This window comes from Carassius carassius, chromosome 20, assembly GCF_963082965.1.
Source record: "Carassius carassius chromosome 20, fCarCar2.1, whole genome shotgun sequence".
NCBI classification, from domain to species: Eukaryota; Metazoa; Chordata; class Actinopteri; order Cypriniformes; family Cyprinidae; genus Carassius; species Carassius carassius.
In genome coordinates this window covers 16696420-16712668 of record NC_081774.1, presented here as the reverse complement: position 1 = coordinate 16712668, position 16249 = coordinate 16696420, and the positions used below count along the sequence as shown (strand labels likewise).

Here is a 16249-nt window from a genome sequence, read left to right as displayed (position 1 = left end):
TAATATGGTGATTGGGTTTCTCGAGAAACGATGATAAATGTGGAAGGTTGAATTTGAATGGGAGGCCCAAACTAATCTAACTTTGTAATACTACAGATCAAATATAATGACCTATAAACTTCAATAAATTCATATTTTGTTTAATTATAAGCAACATGTTTAATTGTGTGCTCTTAGGACAAGGGTAAGTTTTCTGAGTCTATGTCAGGGCGAGGCAATTGCCACGTGTTTTCAATAATAAGTATAGGCCTATTTAATCAATTACAATAGCCTATTTGTTAGCAAAACCAAAATAATGTTTTATGTTTTTTAGTTGCATTTTTACATTTGTAATTTTTCGTGAATTGTTTTGTATCTCCTAATTGTTTGACTTAAAGGCTACTCAAATTTGAGCACTACGCAGCTGAAGCAGTTTCTCCTCCTCGTGCATGAGAATCTCGTTGCAGTAAAGGTGCACGCGCATGCGCAGATCTTTCCGTCTTTTGTTGGAAGGGAATGACTGGCGTTTTCAATGCTCTCTGCTCCAGCATCGCAACATTTTTAGACGAATCATCTGTATACCATACAGTGGGAGGATACGACTCTGGAAGAGGATTTGGCGATTGAAGACGGTATCCTGAAGCGGTCGATTGTGTGATCAAAGCGTCTGGGTGGGGAGTTGTTTTATATCGCATGTGTTTCAAGCTGATGCAAAGCTAGACAGAGCAGCATAACGGCCTGGCAAAAGTTCTTGATTCAGATACGAACCTCTCTGTTTACTCCGTCACGAACGACGTGCTGTAGTTTGTGTTTGTTCAGGAGCAAAATCGTGCTTTATACAGTTTATGAGATCATTAACGATCTTTAAATGATTCGGTCTATTCAGTAGTTCCGGTTAACTTTGCGTGCGTGACTCATTCATCCAGCCCAAGCACCCATACTGCTCCGACTGCATTAGATTCGGCAATTTTATTTAGATTAATCTCACACGCTTGTTTTTTCGTAGCCAAGTCCTGGTAGTTAGTAGTTAATGTGTCGTAGGTTTTACAGTTACGACACTGACAATGAGTTCGTATGGTTGAGTCTAATGTTAGTTAAGTTACGTTCCAACACTAGTCTTCTCTGTTAGAGCACTTCAACCAGGCCAAAAGTTGTATAAGCTTTTACATGCTCTCTGTTAAATTAAGTGTACTGTATAAAAATTACCGGAGAAATTAATCATTTTACTTTTAAATTCAGCAAATTACCAATGCTTTAATACACCTAAAGGACGGTTCCCGCAAAAACTCACCCTCGTGGCGATTCAAACCTGAATGACTTTCTTCTGTGGATTGTTAGTTTTGGTTTCTGTTGTTTCCAAAAGAAACGGAGACATAAGACATTTAGAGTAAGCGAAGCAAGTAATACAGGTTTGAAACCACATAAGTAAATAACATATTTTTAATTTAATTTTATACTATGTGTACTATCCCTTTAAAACCATTTGTACATGTATTATGGTAGTGCTAAGGATTTGTGAGTATAGCATCATGGTAGTACAATGCAATTAAGGATTTTTCATAATTTTTCATGTATCTGCTCTGTGAAGAACCTTGCTATGTTAATACCATGTGTCAATCAATACCATTTTCTTCTGTGCACAGAATCCTCTACACGTAACTCATCATGGCTGAGCTTGATACTGATTTCACCAGTGGAGATGCTGGGGCTTCCCTGACCTTCCCCATGCAGTGCAGTGCTCTGCGTAAGAATGGTTTTGTGGTGCTTAAGGGCCGTCCCTGCAAGATTGTGGAGATGTCTACCTCCAAGACTGGCAAGCATGGACATGCCAAGGTATCATGTTAATAAACTCACTTGCAAAGGCTTATGGTTAAAGGCCAAATTTCTTAATACATTGCATTTTATTTAATTTGTAACTTGATTATTAAAATGCAAAAATGCTGAGTCTTCATTTCTTTTTCAGGTGCACTTGGTTGGAATCGACATATTTACTGGAAAGAAAAATGAAGATATCTGTCCTTCCACCCACAACATGGATGTTCCTAACATCAAGAGACTGGACTATCAAGTAAGTTCAGAACATTATCACGTTTAGGCCTTTTAAAAAAAATATCGATGTTCGTCATTCATGTTCAGATATGACATTTGTAGTTGTTGTTAAACTCTTCTCTTTAGGAACTTGAATTACACAGAAAATGTCTAAATGTGATCTGTTCTGTGGTATTTTGAAATAATGTGGCTTTTTTGGTCTTTTCTTTTGCATAGTTGGTTGGCATCACCGATGGCTACCTTTCCCTGTTGAAGGATAATGGAGATTTGCGTGAGGACCTTAAGCTGCCTGAGGGGGATCTGGGCAAAGAAATAGAGAGCAAGTTTGAATCTGGGGATGAATTTCTGGTCTGTAGCCATTACATTATTTCAAACTTGAATTTGTAAAGTGTCCTCACTGTTATATGATCATAGACCTCCATTTCTTGAGGTGCGTTCATGCCTTGTCGGACTCAAACACTCAGTATGCCAGTATTTTTAGCAGAATTAAATGTGGTTAAGCAGTAGTTTTGTGATATTTCCACTTATTTCTTATATTGTTAACATTTTTGTAATCGAAGAATAATTATTTATTAACAGTTTCCATAGAAATTCATAATCCCTGAGTGTACATAAACGGCAAGTTTAAAACATCTTGGGTTGTTAATTATGACATGGCATGAATGCAGCAAACTGAATTTTCCATTTTAAGTCTGCCTTATAAAAACATGCATATAGTACCATTTAGGTGCATTTTCATTACTACGAGTGACTTACTGTACATCTACCTTTGTATTACATTGTAATTTGACACTGGGAGGAACATGGAAAGTGGAAACATAAGCATCTTTTAAACTTTTTTTTTTTTTAAAACTTTTAGCTTCTTAGGGTTAACTTTAATACATTTCCTTTATTAAACATTGAGAATTTTTGGCACCCCCTGTTAGACATAATTAATTTGGGCCATATATTCCCCCAAAATATTATACATTATTATACATTTATAACTGAGAAATCTTCCACATTGACATACTGTACTGTACACACAAGTGTTAGACTTTCTTAAAAAAAAAAAAAAAAAAAAACCAAGGCTTGAGAACCTGCTTCCAATCGATAACTGTCTATGTCAAGAAGTAGTTCTAGTATTTTCTCATTGTTTTGAAAGACTCTAACTTGTTTTTTCGTGATTTCTTTGACACTTGTAGGTCTCCGTTTTGGCTGCCATGGGGGACGAGTGCCCCATTGCCATCAAGCCCATGAGCTCTTAATGAACAGAAGCTGACGGGCAGGTTGAGTGAAGGCCTCTATACCACAAATATTCCATTTTAGTTCTAAAAGTCACCAAAGCCACAGCCTTCACAAACCACCCAGAATTGGTTCTGTTAAACAGTAAAGATGCTGGACCTTTTGACCTGTCTCATGAGGTGTTGTCTAATCAGGATATTTCCATATCACAATGGGTTTCCTGCACGCTTGTTATTTAGTTCTCCTTATCCATTCCTCCTTCATTATACAGAAGCACTTTTATCATTCATTATTAAAAATGGGAATAGTTTTTTAATGCTCTACTTCTTGCAGAAACCTTTTTATTCTTGCCGACGGGCCTTAAACTGTTGCAAATCAGGCAGCAGCCATAGACGATTACTTCTATGAATGACACTGACTAGTTTCCCGGCGTTTTGGTACATCTACATTTGTGCCAAAGCCTGTGTGTCTCAGGTAGGCTAGGATTCATCTGCATGTCGCTCGGACAGCTTGCCACTTGTTGGGGTGACCGGAAACTAGCGATCCTAAGACAGATTCAACATTTACTGACATTTAATTCAGACCAAATATAATGTAACTGATCTGAGTAACAGTTTTACTCCCCCTTGAGAGGTTTTTTTTTAGTTTACAGCATTTGTCCCTCCATAAAATACATTTCTTTTGGTAGCAACGGAGCAATAACCCAACTTTGTTGGTTACATCTTTTTAGTTGTAAGGGAAGATAATTATAAGAAGGACCTTTGAGCTTTGCATTGGCTACGGATTCCCTCTGTAACAAACTCTGTTTACAGTAGCTTTGTTAAACAACAAATTTTTATGCTTTTTTTTGTTTTTGTATTTGTCGACAGGCACAGTGTGTGCTCAAGGGCTTCAATAGCAACACTTTCTTTAGTATTCACATTTTATTGCATCTTACATGCAACTGACTTGTTTACTGGTATAAAGGCTTTATTTGTTCAGTGTTTTTTTTTTTTTTTTTTGGTTCTCCCACCTTCAGGGCACAGTTTGCATTTGGCTCATAACAAATATAGTATTTTCATAGCAGTAGGCATTTTTATTTACTCTGAAATTCCTTTTTTTGATGTAGAAATGAGGAACATTGCTATTATATCTTTGCGTTTGATTTTTCTTCTAGGTGTTAGTTTTGATTTTGAATTTTCCTCTTAGTAGTTTTTGTTTACTGTAAGATGGATCAGCAGATGAAAATGCTCTTTGTTAGGCAGAATGTTTTTTTTTCAGCTGTGTTGGCTGTCATCTTACGATGTTCCCTGTTCCAACTAGTTTTTGTTCTTGTAAATCTAGCTCTCGTATAGAAGTAGCCGTAGATCTGAGAGCTCAAGTGGAAAGTATTGTATGACTGTACAGTATTGAGAAACTTTTCACATTGGCATATCAAACTCCGTGAGTCTCTCAGGTTTCCAGTGTTCGGTTATTTTGCTGTTTGTAGTATTGGCCCTAAATATCACTGTTAAATACCTCTCTGTCTCTATCTGCAAAACATTAGTATTCATGCCTACGAGTGAATCACACACTTTATTTACTGGATGCATATATTTGGTTCGTTTCTTGATTTTAGCAGCTTGACTATCAGCGACGGGCAGAAAGAAACATGGGTCATTATATTGCCAGTGCAAACTGTAAGAAGGTGCTTAATCGGACAAGCAGTAGAAATTCTCGTGTTCAGTGTTTTTCATATAGCTAGTTGAATGATAATTGTAAGAAACCACAGATTGGGATACGAGGGGAGCAATTATAATAAACTCAACTGAAAAACTGAGCTTTTGTGTATGTGCGTCTGTTTGTATCTTATGCTAACCAAGATTGGGATACGAGGTCAAAATTTGATCAAAAATACAGTAAAACAGTATTTTCTTTTAGTGTTTAAGTTGTACATTGTACAAATATTCGATATTCGATCAATTTAGTAAGCATTAACTTCTTAATTTTTAAAAATTTACTCACCCAGTGTTTTTAATTGCAGTCTAATGAAAATTCTGCCTTGTAAAAAAAAAAATAGTCCTTTTTCCTGAGTTTTTTTTTTAATTTATGTAACTTTTTTTTTTTTTTACTTTGTCAGCAGTATTAAAAAATAAACGTGTTTCTATTAAATAAGAACAAACACCTTTTGAACAGTGGTAAATATTAAAGATCTTTGTGAGTGTTTTAGTTTATTTTGTAGCCTTTTATTTTTATATCTGAATGTTGTAGTAGTAATGAGAAAAAAATGACTTGGAACAGTCTATCAATAAGATGTAAAGCAACAATATGTGTACTTTCCTCCTATGAGTAGGGTTATATCGGGTAAATTGGGCCTCTTTTTGGTTAATAGCTTTGGACACTACAAAAAAAAAAAAAACATGACATTTAACTGTGTTCTTATCATTAATAAGGACTCTTTGTTGAATTGATGTAATAAAATCTAATTGTTCAGGCCCTACAGATTTTGAAATCGCTGACCCACGTTATTTGAGATAGCAGTTTTTTAGGTAAAATGGGCCAGTCAAACTGCAAAGTGAAATGGAGACATTTCTGATAAAACACATTTAATTATATTTAATTTTATAATATAGCAGTGTAACATTGCTATTAAATTACATTAGAACATCAGTTTGAATTACATCAAAACATCAATTTCATCAAAACAAATTTAATGAAAAAATGTAACCATAACAAGCAGTGTTATGGCAACAGTTTAAAAGTTAACAGCCAATGACTGCAAATAATTTTGAAGAGAAGAAATACTCAAAACTCAAACCGTTCAATCAATTTCATCAGTAAAACATACATTTAATAAAAAAGGTAACAATAACCTGAACAACTAGTGTGTGTGCAATCTGACAGATAAAGCCATCATCATCAAAAATGGCCTTCTCTTCAACACATGTACACATGCCTCACTAACATGCACACACAAACACACATCACATACAAACATATTTAGGATGTAAAATGTGAAAAAGGTGTCACAAATGCAGTAATACAATGTATTAATATAAATAATTTTGAATAAGAGAAACCACCAGAATTTCTTCTTAAACTCAATTTAGAAGGTGGCCCATTTTAACTGAAATTAATGGCTCATTTTATGTTAACACATTCAGGTAAATTGGGCCAATAACTAAAAATGTGTTGTTCTAAAAAGCATTTCAGCATTGTATCTCACAGAGACCATCAAGACATGGGTTATGATTAATTTTAATATTTCTAAATATGCATTTGTTTTCTATTTATTTATCAATCTTATTATTGAGAAGTAAGATGGCTACTTATCTTGCTTTTTTTTTCTGGCCAGGTCTCAAAATGAGGCATTGCCCCTCCTTCTGGCAACCTCAGACCAATAAAATAATTAGCTAAATATCAAGTACTGTTATGGCAACAGTTTGAAATTCTTTGCAGTCATTGGCTGTTAACTTTTAAAGAGATAAGACACTCAAATCTTAAATAGCCCATTTTACCTGATGGCCCAATTTGCCTGATATCACCCCACTAATGCACTTAATTCACACATTGATTTTTATTTATTTAACTTCTGCTGTTCCTCTGATAGTCAGGTAACAGGAAAAAGTGTTACCTTTTATTGTAATAAGCAAAACGCTATAAATAAATAAATAAAGCTATAAATATTAGGCAACATTTAGTACAGAGTGGCAGTGTTTGTTTTTCCACAATGTGGGTGGCCACAATGAATGGTTGACTCATAAAGAATCCCACAGTTAACCAAAACTCTTCACAAAAGAGCAAAATTTCACAGAAATTTTTGATCCACAGAAATGACAATTGATTAATTGTTCTGTAGGGGCTGTTTTAAACATTTTGGTCCAAATGCTGCCAGAAGCATAGTCAGTTTTATGGTATTTTGTTGAAATGTGCCAGCTTTGAAGGCTGAAACAAAAAATTCCCTTTGAATGTCAATTGTCCGGCAAGCTTTAAGCGTTTATTTTTTTTTTTTCACAGCTACCCTTTTAAAGTCTTATTGCCCTTTTATGTCTCCAGGCTTGAAGACAGCTAAACTGCTTTAGTTAAAAGCTTCAGTTAGCAACGGTAGCATTCCTTTAAACTTGGGCGCCCTGTTTTTGATACAATTCCTTTATTGATTTATTTTCTGCACATTTTAGCATATTTAGCACACAACGGAGTCTTACGACATAATATTCTTTCATTGTTCCTTTTATTTCGCAACCGCTCTTCCGTATTTACATGTATATAATATACCGTGGCCACTAGATGTCAGTAAAGCACAGTAAAACTATCAGTCCAGATCTGCCCATCCTGCTTTTGATTAAGATGTGAAAGCTATCTTACTTTTTTCTTTTAGCTTTCCCCGTTTACATACGAGTCTGCTAACAGGAGCCCTTAGGCATTGCCAAATGGTTCCATTATAGAAAATGTTCTGCTATATATTTCAGAGACGGATTGGGAATTAAAGTGCTCTGTTTATATTTCTAAACTCTGAAATAAGAACGTACATTCTAGAGGCCAGAAAAAGACTTAGATTCAATGCAGATGTAGATGTCTTTGTGTCCATATGGTCTTATATACATGTGTGTGGAAGAAAAAAAATGTTCCACCACATCCATTAGTTTTAATGGTTCTCGTATATACCATTGCACATTGCTTCCAGATGGAGAAGAATCTGACATTTATTTCTTGGTCCTTGTTTCATTGTTGAAACATGAGGAGTGACAGCTGTTCCCACCAGTGAAGAAGATCAAATTTAATATAGGGGTGTATTTGTGGTTTCTTCCTTTGAAAACAAATATGTATTATACTAGCTTGAGATGTGGCTGTTTGTATTCATTACACCATGGACTTCAGATCTAAGGCATTTGCACTGTATTATATGTAAACTGTCTGATGCGCTGGATAGACTAAAATTATTAAGATCTTTGGTTAAATAGTCCCACATTTTCACCTTTTGCAACTAAGTCGAAACTTTAAAATTATGACACTGCATCAGTTCTGTAATAAATCTGTTTTTTCAGTATGTTTTTAAAATGACAATTATCTAATAAAAAATGCATAAGGAGGTTTGAAGATCTTAGCTTTCTGATTTTACAAGCTAGCAAACTTTGTGTTCATCTGGTTTAAGCTAGCTGGCCTAATAGTCTGACAAGTGTCCAAAACCCCTCGAAAATTAGCAATCCATCTTTGTTTTCAGTTTAGTGTAGTTGTCTTTAGTGTAGATAGTTAGTTACGACTTACCTACTGCAAATTGACATGCAAATTTCTAAGACCTCTCAATGATCAACATGATCAACTTACTGAAAAACTGTTGTACACAATCAATTACATGCCTTCTATCGTCTGATTGACAGTGTATACTTTTTTATGAAGTAAATATTTTAATATAATTCTACAACAAGAGGTAGGCCTGCTTGCAGCTTTTTGCTTGGGTTCACTTGATTATCCATGCATCAAAATCATTCCAATGTGATGCATTGGAGCTTGAGGAATGTTTGTTTGTACATCTTTGTGTCACCTCTGTATTGTATTACCTTATATTATCTTACTAAGACATTATTGAGAGATTTAGAATACTGTTTATCTGCATTTTATGTAAGTATTCCGCTATAATTTATCTACATTACAAGCAATCATAATTTAATCATACTTTTTGGACATATAAATATCAAAAACTGCTCTAAATTGAACATTGCTGCTCTTATTACACTATGAGCCATAAAAAGGCCTGTGCATCAAATATAATAATAAAAAAAAAAAACATACTGCTTTAAAAAAATAAATAAATTAACTCTTCTAATCATTTAACAGGTTGTCATTATATTAATACACATACTTAGATTCAAAAATTCCCAGATGTATATTCTGGTAAAGAATAATGCTGACCTTAACCCTGCTCTCAAAGCCAGCTGTCATCTGAGGTCTATTTACTGATGACCCATGATTTAAACTCAAGTCATCTTGAAGAGTGGAGGAGGTACAGTATACCAGCAATAATAAAAACAAAACAAAAAACACCCAGTTCGCCCTGTTACGGTATTCGCCTCCCCAAGGGTCACTGAATTATGAGTCATTGTGTTACTGTGTAGTCAGAGCTAATGCATACCAGGCCCTCATCACCTCACCCTGATCCCAGATCAGTGCTAACCACACAGCAGTCCAGTAATGCTACAGTACAGCCCAGAGCACACAAGATAGATACTTGATGCTGTGAGCTGGTTTCCCTGAAAAAACAACTAGGAGTAAAATATTATAGGCTATCGATTATACTAGCACCTAACGGGAATTCAAAAACTATAACTGTTTTTTCCCTCTTTAGATAGTCGTACAAACATGTGGTAAACTCAGTTACTGACCCAATATTCCTGTGGGGTCACAAAACAAAGTCGTTTCTGTACTGTACTGTACATTAAACAGAGATAAAAGAAAGCATAATAAAGTTGAAAAATTATATACCGCTGCTTACTATCCACATTTTGAGAGAAAAATACGCTATCTTTCAAAAGGGGTCAGTAAGATTTTTTTTTGTTTTTTTGTTTTTTAGCAAGGATACATTGAATTGAACAAAAATGTAGTAAGTCTACATTTTTACAAATGTAAAATACTTGTATCATGGTTTCCACAAAATTATTAAAATATGAATCAGCAACACTGACATTAATGCATGTTTCTTGAGCACCAAATCATGTTATTAAAATGATTTCTGCAGAATCATGTGACATTGAAGACTGGAGTATTGTCTGCTGAAAATTACGCTTTGCCATCACAGGAATAAATTACATTTTTAAATATATTAAAATAGAAAACTAAATGAAATTATAATAATATTTCATAATATTTGTTTTTACTGTATTTTAGATCATATAAATGCAGCTTTGGCGACATTAAAAACAATACAAAGTTGACTTACCCTAAACTCTTTGAAGTGATGAGCATGTGATATAGTTAGACAAGGAGACAAGTAGAAAGGGTAGTAAAGGGTCATATTCTGTCAGTAAGTCTTTGTATTAGCTGTGGCCTCATATACAGTTGAGGGATCTTGTATCTAAGCCTCTGCTTCTTTTGAAGTCCTTACTCTTGATTTGAGCGGGACCAAAGGAATCACAGTATGCTGCTAAATGAAAATGCCCTCTTTATTAAAACGTAACTTTCTGGAGGCTTAAACTTATATCCTGTACACTCTTGTGGTATGCACACATTTATTCATGTTCCTTTCACTTGTCAGTGTCTCATGCTTTCTTTGGAAAGGACACTGCAGATATACTCTTGTGCTTGAGTAAGCCAATTTCTAGGCTTTTTACCACAGTACTACTTTAATGTAAGCCTTGGCACGGGTCTTCATGTTTCACATGTGAGGAAGGAGAGTGTTGGGACATACTGGCTTTCAGATCTAGTTGAGTCTAAGTGGATTTGTGTATGAGAAAAGATCAGGACGTAAAAACAATTTCGATCTGTTTATCTATAGACATACTTGTCTGTTTGGAAGAATAAACAACATACAAGTGACATCATTATTTTCTTTTATCTTCTGTTGTCATTTTATATTTGATTATGGCCTTTCCATGAGTTCAGATTGTCTCACAATCACTTAAGTGTGTCAAGTGTTTCCAGATGTACTTGTTTTATGTTGATTTTTAATCTTATCTTTATGTTCTGGCTTTATTTCAGGGAGTGATTGTTGTCACCCCAAGCTGATTACAGTGTTTGCATCGTTCAACCAGTGACTCATGTAAATCATAATGCTTCACACAGTTTTTAAAAGAGAAAATATTTTGGGAATGGGAGGATGAGTGGATAGATCTGTTATAGATCTGATAGTGCTGCTTGGTTTGCTTGGGGTGTTGTTCTTTTATCTGGACAGTGTGTGTGTCCCGGCACGTCCCCAGGGCTCATAACAGACTTGACACTTCCCTCACCCCCTCTTTAGGCTCCCTTTGAAGTGTGCTACCAGGAATCATGAAAGGTGAATCACCAGATGATGAACATGACAGCTAAAAACAAGGCTATTTTATATATACAGAGGAGGCCAAAATTCTGAGGTCACAAGTTTGAACATATGTGATTTATAATTCATTTAAATGTGGAAAAACAATTTGTGACTGATTATGGAAACTCCTTTGTACAGACAATCCGATGTTTCTCTTAGATTGAATATGATCTTTGGATCATCGCAAATCATAATGCAGAATGATCTTCAGGATTGACACAAACTCGAGCCGTTCATGCAGCTCTGACGGCATTTGTAATTCAACTTTTTATATTAATTTTGATAAACTGTTACCTATCAGACTTTTGTGTGTGTGTATATAAATATATTTTTCCTTCTCTTCTTCATGGCAAGTTCTGATAATATATTTGTTTTTTAATGTTTTTTTTTTTGTTGTTGTTGTAAATGTAGACTGTTTTGCCTCTTTGTTCTTATAATATATTAAAATACAGTTTAAGCCTTGTATGAAATGCTGCCTGCCCAGCCAAGCACATGCATCGTTCATAACAAACTGAGAACTGATGTTTTTCTTTTAAATATACTGTAACACTGTAAAAAGGGGTTAATCAAATCACAATTACTTTTGTATTTACTTTGTATTTTCTAGACATTCTTATCCAGTGTAGAATCCTGTTTTTTTTTTCTTCATCTTATCTATCTGTTATCTGTGCAGGTGTATAAACACCTCGGATGCTCAGAGGCTTTATTTGTCAGGATGTTCTGGAGAGAATGATTTCATGGGTTGAGAGGAGCTCTTCAGCTGGAGACTGGATCTTCAGCTGTAGTATAATGTGATCCTTGTGATTGTGAACTCTAGTGTGGCTCCTGTTTGAAGAAGCCTCAGGCATTTCCTGAGGAGGCATGGTCTCGCTCAGAGCTTTCCAAATTACATGATCATATGTAACTGATCACCTCTCTGCTGTTGCTTAACATCTTCAAAACCCTGGGGATTTATCCCCATAAAAAAACAAAACAAAAACAAAAAACAGGTTAAGCTTTTTTTATGCTTTTTTAATGTATATTTTTGGGCTTAACTCTACATTTACAATAGGCCCATTTGTCTGGCAGATGTTGAACAATTACTCTTTGTGTTTGAAAGATACTTGATTCAACAGGGTTATTTTAATATTATTTATATACTTTTATGGTATATATTATTATTTATATTTGTTTTTATATTTTAAGCTTTCATTTTAATATTATTTTACATTTTATAGTTTTGTTATGACAGTTTGTCATTTTTATTTGTTTTAAGGTAAATACTCATATTTCACTTTATTTTATGTTAAGGTGTGTGTTATTACTTTTAAGTTCATTTTAGAACTTTAGCTTAAACTTTTTTTCATTTAGTTGCCAAAGTAACAATATTTTTTTATTGTTATTATTATTTTTTTACATTCAGGTTTTCATCCTATATATGTTTTATTATTATTATTTCAGCTTTAGTTCAGTTAACAAAAAAAAATCTATTATAATTTTAGTTTTTAATTAACAATAACAACACCGTGATTCATGAATTTTTGTTATAGGCTGATATTAGATTTTTTTGTTTTTTGTTTTGTTTTGCTAATAGCCTATTAGATATTTAATTGTGCATACTTATTTCATCTTTACCATTAGATTTCCATTTCACTTATAAGTTTCTTTTCTTAAAAAACACTAAGAATTTGTTAACACAGTTAAATGTAATCTTTTCATGCTCTACATTATAATGCTGTGATGGCTAACTTCACTTGCAGCATTCAAAATGGTTGATTGATATAGTTTCATTTTTGTTTGTTTTATTTTTTATTTATTTATACAAAGTAGTATAGAATTTTATAGAAACTGGCAATTTTTCATCTATCATTCATAATAACATGATGATTGCCTGAATTATTGTCAGCTGGTTTTAATATCAGTGTATACATAAATATGGTCTTTTTGTTCTCTATGACTGTTTGCAGTATTTCAGAAGCTCTGGTATGCTTTTATAAGATGCCCTTCACACACATATGGCTCTGTGTTCTCCAGCAAATCAGTAGGCATGGCTTCAGGAGGGAAAAAGAGACAGAGATAGAAGGGGGTGATGGAAGCTTGTCTGTATTGAAAACAGATGAGACAGAATTTCTCTAATAGCTCAAAGGAGGCTTTGAGTGCTGGTTCAGACAGCATCGCTCCAGCCCACAACCCCCTCATTCTCCAATACACCACAGGTGTTTATTTTACTTCATCATATTACAGCTATGTATCATAAACTGAAACATTTTCTGTTCATTTATGATATAGACAAACTCTGCTAAAATAATTGGTATTTTTGTCTGTTCGTTGGGATAAATCTGCCTCAAATCAAATGCTCCTGGAGAGCAGTAATGAGCCATGATTTCCTCAATTTCTGGTTATTTTATTTATAGAGCCCTGTGGTTTTCTGTTATTTTGTCTCTGATAGACAGGCTGAAATCCATCAGCTGCCTAGTAGCACTTGCGCAAATATCACAGATTGATTTTGGTGAAAGAGGTCTCATCTTTTACTAATCCTGGATAAAAAAAAACACATTTCTACTGTTGCTTTCACAGGCTACTGTTTGGAATGACCTCTATACAGTAATATAGTTTAAACTGTGGTTTACTCACATGAAGTAGGTTGTGCTGCTGTTTGCAAAAAAGGTCAATAATAGTCAAATCAAGAGTCAAAGTGAAAACACTACAGCAGCACAACTCCTTCATTTGGAAGCCGTCGGGAGAACAGATTTGTGCATAGAAAGAGATAAAAGCTTGTAGTTCAGCAAGGCAACTTTCATCAAAAGCTCATGTAAAAACTATCTCTGAGACTTTATATTGGCTAGGCTGAGTAGTTCTCCATGATATGTTTGTCTTTCATAATTTTATGATTTTCATGTTTGCAGAATGATGGAGTGTGTGTAGAAAGTGCGTCTGTGAATAGCTTGGAGTAATTCTCCATCTGAGCAGTGAGAGAAAAAAACAACAACAGAAAACCCACGAGAGTGATTAAACATGGAATATTTTCAATGTTTTCTCAAGAAAAACCTCTAATCTCTTTGAAGAGCCTCCAAGTTTAAACTTAATCTTACAATTCTTACATTTGGCAGTGCTGTGAAATGCAGGTGAGGAATAGGCTGTTGCTTGCTAAGGACATCTTACGTAAGACTTCTTAAGTGTGGTATGTAAGACTATTTTTCTACTTAAACTAGTTAGGACTGCCTTGTGGACTCTGTTTGGACTCAGACTGAATGAAAGGCAAAATCAACCACACATGTTAAGCTCTGTGCTTGTTTGAAGAGCCGAGTCGTGCAGAGTTAAGAAAATAACAGCTCCGGAATACAGTACACCCAGGTTGAAGGCCGCCACTCTCGTGGGAGTGCTTGATATTTTTGCTTGGCCTTGACAGAACGTCATCACTTTATCTGCGGAAGGTAGTCGCCCGGGAAGTGTCATGTTAATGTGTCATCAGATACGTTGTTTATGTTTACAGAAACAGAATGTTCCGTAGTTTTCATATAACAGTTAAGCTTCACAGTGCGGCACCCTTGTTTGAAATCATAGATGGCGCTGTTGAAAAGTGAATGAAAAGTCTGTGATTATTTACTCAGCCTCCACTTGTTCCAAACCTGTATAAGTTCTTTATTGTGTTGAACACAAAAGAAGATATTTTGAAAAATGTTGCTGTTGTCTTCCTGTGGAAGGAAATGGCTACAGTCAACAGTCACTATTCTAGATTCATTTTACTGATTTTATTGTGGATTTTTTCAGTTGACTGCAAGCTTATATTTAGACCTGACTTTATCTATTCTACATCTTTTCCCATCCCAGGTATTCTGTCATAATTTATTCAGCTTTATATAATCCCAAACCTGTATTACTGTGAAGACATTTCTATGAAATAACTTAAAATTATATGTACCTTCATTTTCTGTGATGCCTTTGTCTTTTTTTGAAGTTTGTAAGATTTTGCCCCAATCCATTTTTATTGCATGGAAAGAAGTGACCAGCACATTCATCAAAATTTCTCTTTTTTGTTCCACAGAAGAAACAAAGATATACAGATTTGGAACAATATGAGGTTTGGACACATGGCAGAAGAGTTTTATGGGGCCAGGATAAGACCATTTAACCAAATGGGCATGTGTCTAAAGAATCAAAAGAATCTTCTTGGCATATACAGTAAGAGCAATTCAAAGGGATAAAACAACTTTTTCCACTTGAGCACATTTCTGCTTCTCCTTCTAAGAAAAGCGCTTTGGAAAAGAGGGGAAAATAATGTTGTGGAGGTTTCAAAAAAGGAGGAAAATTCAAAAAGGGAACTCTTATTTCTACACTGTAATTGCAGCTCTGGGATTGGAAGTTTCCAGACACATAAAAAAAATGTTTTGAAATGATAAAGGATATCTTTATCACTGCAGCAGCCTGTGCACACAAAAAAAAAGTGTTAAAGGGTGAGAATCGAGAGGGCGTTGAGCCCTGAGAAGTGTATTTTTTTAGGCTTGAGCCAGGACATTGTTCCTGAAGCATGAAAACAAAATAAAAAGCTCTAGGATGAGCAGAGCAGTTCCCAGTAAGTGTTGTGGCTTAAAATGCAGTGTGCTTCATATTAATGGTGTAAATAACGTTTAGTCATGGAAAAAGAGGCCAGCTGGAATATTCCGGACAGCTGCAGAATGAACTGACCTCTCACTGTTCTTGTCGTTGTTGGGAACCTCATCACTGTCGACACTGAATAATAAACATCAGTCAAGTGTGAAAACAATCGAACTGTTTGTATTCACTAAATATCTTCAAGCACAGGAGTGTGAGAATATTAAACCTAGAGCTCTAAGGCCATTAATTGGTCCATTTTGTCATTTTATGTTTTTGTCCCTTTTTTCATCATTTCTGATCTTTCATGATGGTTTCATATCTGACTCAAGCAATGGACAGAGCACAAAAACATGATTGAGTGAGTGAGATCAAGGGCTGAAATCCTATAATTGAATTAGAAACGTCAGGAATTCTTTGATTGGGGTGAGATCTGAACAGATGCATATGAATGAG

At 34.8% G+C, this 16249-nt stretch overlaps 1 protein-coding gene across 2 annotated transcripts; it reads left to right on the top strand.

Annotated features, from left to right (window-relative positions):
• The first annotated feature begins 359 nt into the window (after nucleotides 1–359).
• eif5a2 (eukaryotic translation initiation factor 5A2) lies at nucleotides 360–5050 on the top strand. Of its 2 annotated transcripts, none has more exons than XM_059501896.1 (5): nucleotides 360–611; nucleotides 1623–1812; nucleotides 1943–2047; nucleotides 2245–2376; nucleotides 3213–5050. In XM_059501896.1, exons 2-5 carry the CDS (start codon nucleotides 1645–1647, stop codon nucleotides 3273–3275), a joined length of 468 nt encoding a protein of 155 aa, XP_059357879.1. In that variant the 5' UTR covers nucleotides 360–611; nucleotides 1623–1644; the 3' UTR covers nucleotides 3276–5050. The 2 variants fall into 2 exon arrangements, with proteins under 2 accessions (XP_059357879.1, XP_059357878.1); XM_059501895.1 differs by having other exon boundaries at nucleotides 374–650.
• Nucleotides 5051–16249: the final 11199 nt, after the last annotated feature.